At 34.9% G+C, this 5,785-nt stretch overlaps 2 protein-coding genes across 2 annotated transcripts; both read right to left on the bottom strand.

Moving 5' to 3' along the window:
* Positions 1-1,058: 1,058 nt before the first annotated feature.
* LOC111692544 lies at positions 1,059-2,747 on the bottom strand. Its single transcript, XM_023456593.1, has one exon. It carries the CDS (start codon positions 2,745-2,747, stop codon positions 1,059-1,061), a length of 1,689 nt encoding a protein of 562 aa, XP_023312361.1.
* Positions 2,748-4,145: 1,398 nt separating this feature from the next.
* On the bottom strand, positions 4,146-5,489 carry LOC111692542. Its single transcript, XM_023456591.1, has one exon. The coding sequence runs from the start codon at positions 5,487-5,489 to the stop codon at positions 4,146-4,148; it is 1,344 nt and encodes a 447-aa protein (XP_023312359.1).
* Positions 5,490-5,785: the final 296 nt, after the last annotated feature.

The following is a 5,785-nucleotide window of genomic DNA, read 5'->3' as shown; positions in this document are numbered from 1 at the left end:
AGATCAAATTTTTTTATCGTCATTATGCAGTCAAACGTTGTCGGTGAAATTTGCTTCTTTTATTTTAAGTGAATAGTACATATGAATTAATTTTTTGGAGCGTTTAAAAGTTTGAAAAAAAACCTTTAATTTGCGCAGACGACGCAGGTATTTGTAAAAGTCTAATCGCCAATGTCGATAAATTAGGATGTATAGGGGAGAGTGGTACACAATGAAACGATTTTTCGAATATTTTGTATAACTTCCGATGTTATTATTTAAAGAATATAATTTTTTTATTGCATAGTTATTGGATATTTAGCTATAAATCCCCGTAGTTAATTTTTAAAAACCCATACTGTTTAGGTAAAAAAAAAATAAAATCTACATGGATGTTTTTGTATCAATGTGTACCACTGGTGGTACAGTTTGAAACATGGGGTAGTACACAATGAAACAAAATGGTACAAGTATAAAAATATTTATTATTTAAAAAAAAAATCAGTTGTGAAAGAACGAAAACATTTTTTATTTTCAAAAAATGTTGGTAAAAAACTAAAATAAACTAAATCAACTCAAAGAAGGAACAAAAACATTTTTTCTTTTCAAAAAAATACCTATCGGTAAAAAAGTAAAAAACTAAAATATTTATTTTTAATAAAAAGTAATAACAAAAGATTTTAATTAGCGTACAATCATGTTACCAAAATCAACTCCGAATTTAAAGTATGACGAAAGCCTTTTATTATTTGTTTGTATCGGACTCGGCAACAGGATTACAAAATCTGATTTCAGTGCCATATGAATGTCCGGAACATCCGGGAAATAGAATGAATTTGAAACTTTTGCACTTTTTCTCAAATACGAAATTTTAAATTCGTTAGAGTTTACAGCTTCCAAAATTTTAGCAACATAGTGAACATTATTTTGAAATTTGACCAAGACAAAAGAATCTTTTAAAATTTCAGTAGTTTCATCAATTGCCAAAGATTCTGATTGATCCTTCTCTTCCTCCATCATATGATACTCAAGTTCAGCTAAGGTTAATTCATCATCTGAAGAATCCGCGAAATGCAAATCTACACTTTCTGTGTCCGTCTCTGAATCTTCTTCACATGTTTTGCTTTTTTCTTTGTATTTTTTTTGTCTGCACTTATAGTTCGTTTTACCTTTTTAACTGCTTCTGTTTTAGGAGTTTTCTTATTTTCTGTTTTGTACGAAAGTTCTTTCATTTCTGGTGTGCTGGTTAAAATGACACTTTTCTTAGATTTTCGTGTTCGATTTAAATTTTTCCGAGGAGCTGCCTTTGGGAAGCCCCGTATCTCAAATGGTGAAATAAAATAATCTTTTGTAGTCGACGCTATTTCCAAAGTAGAGTCTCCCTTATCATCTGTACACTGTTGAGTATCGGTTGTGCTACATGAAGCAACGGCGGTATCGTTGCCGCTGCCGCTGCCGCCGGCATCTTGTTCATCATTCAAATCTTCTTGGAATACAACCATTCCTTGTTGGAGGTTCTCTTTTTGAAGGTCTTCAGGTCTGTCAGTCACAGATGATACAAGAAAGTCAGCATCCATAAAAATATTTTTATTGAATGGGTAGATACCCGTCGAACGAAACCCGTTTAATATATTTTCAGGCGTCATTGATTTTGAGTGGGCAATACCAACACATTCAGCTATTTGATATAGCGTCATGGGTACGGCTGGGTGGGTGAGGAGCCACGAATCTATTGCATCATTGTAAAAGTTCTTAAAAGAGTAAAATACTGCTTTGTCTAAAGGCTGCAACTTGTTACTCATATGTGACGGGAGAGTTAAGATAATGATTCCATTGTTTTTTGCCTTTTCCGCTATCTCCAGGGACACATGTGATTCGTGGTTATCATATATTAATAGGCATGGCCTTTCTTTTGTCACACCAGTATGTTTAATAAAGTGGTCTAACACCTCAACAAACAGTTCGGCTGTCATCCACCCACTTGGATTTGCTAGTCCTAATGTGCCTGGGGGCGCGCCATTTAACATATGAGGGACAAACTTCTTTCGGGGAAAAATAATTATCGGCGGTAGAAAAGTTCCGTTTGCTCTAATTATAGCACAAGTAGTGGCTAGTAATCCTCTTTCGGCACTTGTGCACTGGTTCAACTGTTTCACCCCTTTTTGTGTAACTACTTTATGTGGACGCTGTACAGTCGTAGTAGCAGTTTCGTCCAAATTATAAATTTGAATTTCCTGAACAACTTCTGGGTTATCTTCATATATTTTCTGAAGCTGTAGGAAAAACCTTTCGACATTAGGTTTTGTAAAAGAAGTAAGCCTGGATAAAGAGCAAGCTTCTGGCTTTCTAATACTTAAGGACCTAGTTCTTTTAATAAAAGCTCTTAGCCAATCCTTACTCGCACACTTATTCCTTCTCCAGGTATCTGGCATATTAATATTGTTTCTGACCGCCATTTCATATGCCAGCTCTCTTACTTTTTGAGTATTTAACCCAAATGCCATTTTGCTACAGGTCTTTATATATTCAGATAAAGATCTTTCCTGCTCGGTGCTAAATATTAATCTAACAGCATAATTCGGCTCCATTTTAGTATTAGGGTCATTTCGTTCCTTTAGTACATAACGCCTTAATGTGACAAAATTTACATCAAACATATCTGCAGCAATGCGAAGGGAAGTCCCATTTGTTTTGACCTCTTGGACTGCTGCGGTCATTTGATCGCCTGTAAATTTAGCTCTTGTTCGCTCCTTCTTCTTCCTTACCATGGTTACCTACAACCAAAAATTCTACGGCCAGAAAGACACAAGGTGGTACACAATGAAACATGTTTCATTGTGTACCACCACCCTATGTTTCAATGTGTACCACTACGCATTTTTTTTTAATTGGATGTAAATCTAAGACAAGAACATTTTTGGACAAAATATTTTATAGGTTAAGAAATGCATACCCTAATTATTCATAACAAATATAAACGGATACTAAAACTGCTTAATTGTAAATAACATACCTTTTTATATTGGCTTCTTTTTTTTACTTTAAGACACAAAAAACACAAATTTGGTCATGAAATGTGCACTCTTACGAATATCAAATGCAACTAACGGGTGGCTGATGCAACATCATAAGACTCATCCGCGACAGCGCTAGTGGCGTTGTAGCGGCAAATTCAAATCGACAAATTGCAATGTTTCATTGTATACCACCCTCCCCTAGGTTTGCCATTCTCCAGAACATTAAGGGCCTTTTTATGTCTTCTTGGAGTATTTTCACATATCAAACATTTTGCGGCATATTTTCTGTGGAATTTTACTAATTCTAATCGTAGCTGGTCAAAATTGGAATTGATTTTTCGTCCACTCAATAGAACAGCTGTTCAACATTCTCTACATTGTCTACGTTGTTTACTTAGTCCACATAGTCCACATAGTCTACGCGAAGTCTACATGTAAATGTCGACAAACAGAGTTGACGCGTAAATACCCATCCCTGTCCCAAATACATCATTGGTTTATATACAGGGTAGCCCATCGAAAACGTANTTGTTCTAATTTAAAGTTTTTTAGAATAAAATTCATTCATTATGTTGCAAAATACAAACATTGCTACACTTATGCCAGACTAATGAACGCAATTACAATAATAACGTATACCAGTAACACATTTTTAAAATACGAGACATATCCGCAAAGTAAGAGTAGGGGAGAGTGGTACACAATGAAACGATTTTTCGAATATTTTGTATAACTTCCGGTGTTATTATTTAAAGAATCTAATTTTTTTATTGCATAGTTATTGGATATTTAGCTATAAATCCCCGTAGTTAGTTTTTAAAAAACCATACTGTTTAGGTAAAAAATAAAATCTACATGGACGTTTTTGTATCAATGTGTACCACTGGTGGTACAGTTTGAAACATGGGGTAGTACACAATGAAACAAAATGGTACAAGTATAAAAATATTTATTATTTAAAAAAAAATCAGTTGTGAAAGAACGAAAACATTTTTTATTTTCAAAAAATGTTGGTAAAAAACTAAAATAAACTAAATCAACTCAAAGAAGGAACAAAAACATTTTTTCTTTTCAAAAAATACCTATCGGTAAAAAAGTAAAAAACTAAAATATTTATTTTTAATAAAAAGTAATAACAAAAGAATTTAATTAGCGTACAATCATGTTACCAAAATCAACTCCGAATTTAAAGTATGGCGAAAGCCTTTTATTATTTGTTTGTATCGGACTCGGCAACAGGATTACAAAATCTGATTTCAGTGCCATATGAATGTCCGGAACATCCGGGAAATAGAATGAATTTGAAACTTTTGCACTTTTTCTCAAATACGAAATTTTAAATTCGTTAGAGTTTACAGCTTCCAAAATTTTAGCAACATAGTGAACATTATTTTGAAATTTGACCAAGACAAAAGAATCTTTTAAAATTTCAGTAGTTTCATCAATTGCCAAAGATTCTGATTGATCCTTCTCTTCCTCCATCATATGATACTCAAGTTCAGCTAAGGTTAATTCATCATCTGAAGAATCCGCGAAATGCAAATCTACACTTTCTGTGTCCGTCTCTGAATCTTCTTCACATGTTTTGCTTTTTTTCTTTGTATCTTTTTTGTCTGCACTTATATTTCGTTTTACTTTTTTAACTGCTTCTGTTTTAGGAGTTTTCTTCTTTTCTGTTTTGTACGAAAGTTCTTTCATTTCTGGTGTGCTGGTTAAAATGACACTTTTCTTCGATTTTCGTGTTCGATTTAAATTTTTCCGAGGAGCTGCCTTTGGGAAGCCCCGTATCTCAAATGGTGAAATAAAAGAATCTTTTGTAGTCGACGCTATTTCCAAAGTAGAGTCTCCCTTATCATCTGTACACTGTTGAGTATCGGTTGTGCTACATGAAGCAACGGCGGTGTCGTTGCCGCTGCCGCTGCCGCCGGCATCTTGTTCATCATTCAAATTTTCTTGGAATACAACCATTCCTTGTTGGAGGTTCTCTTTTTGAGGGTCTTCAGGTCTGTCAGTCACAGATGATACAAGAAAGTCAGCATCCGTAAAAATATTTTTATTGAATGGGTAGATACCCGTCGAACGGAACCCGTTTAATATATTTTCAGGCGTCATTGATTTTGAGTGGGCAATACCAACACATTCAGCTATTTGATATAGCGTCATGGGTACGGCGGGGTGGGTGAGGAGCCACGAATCTATTGCATCATTGTAAAAGTTCTTAAAAGAGTAAAATACTGCTTTGTCTAAAGGCTGCAACTTGTTACTCGTATGTGGCGGGAGAGTTAAGATAATGATTCCATTGTTTTTTGCCTTTTCCGCTATCTCCAGGGACACATGTGATTCGTGGTTATCATATATTAATAGGCATGGCCTTTCTTTTGTCACACCAGTATGTTTAATAAAGTGGTCTAACACCTCAACAAACAGTTCGGCTGTCATCCACCCACTTGGATTTGCTAGTCCTAATGTGCCTGGGGGCGCGCCATTTAACATATGAGGGACAAACTTCTTTCGGGGAAAAATAATTATCGGCGGTAGAAAAGTTCCGTTTGCTCTAATTATAGCACAAGTAGTGGCTAGTAATCCTCTTTCGGCACTTGTGCACTGGTTCAACTGCTTCACCCCTTTTTGTGTAACTACTTTATGTGGACGCTGTACAGTCGTAGTAGTAGTTTCGTCCAAATTATAAATTTGAATTTCCTGAACAACTTCTCATATATTTTCTGAAGCTGTAGGAAAAACCTTTCGACATTAGGTTTTGTAAAAGAAGTAAACCTGGATAAAGAGCA

The sequence above is a fragment of the Anoplophora glabripennis genome, unplaced genomic scaffold (assembly GCF_000390285.2).
Source record: "Anoplophora glabripennis isolate ALB-LARVAE unplaced genomic scaffold, Agla_2.0 scaffold1891, whole genome shotgun sequence".
Classification (NCBI taxonomy): Eukaryota; Metazoa; Arthropoda; class Insecta; order Coleoptera; family Cerambycidae; genus Anoplophora; species Anoplophora glabripennis.
This window is presented reverse-complemented; position numbering and strand designations above follow the sequence as displayed.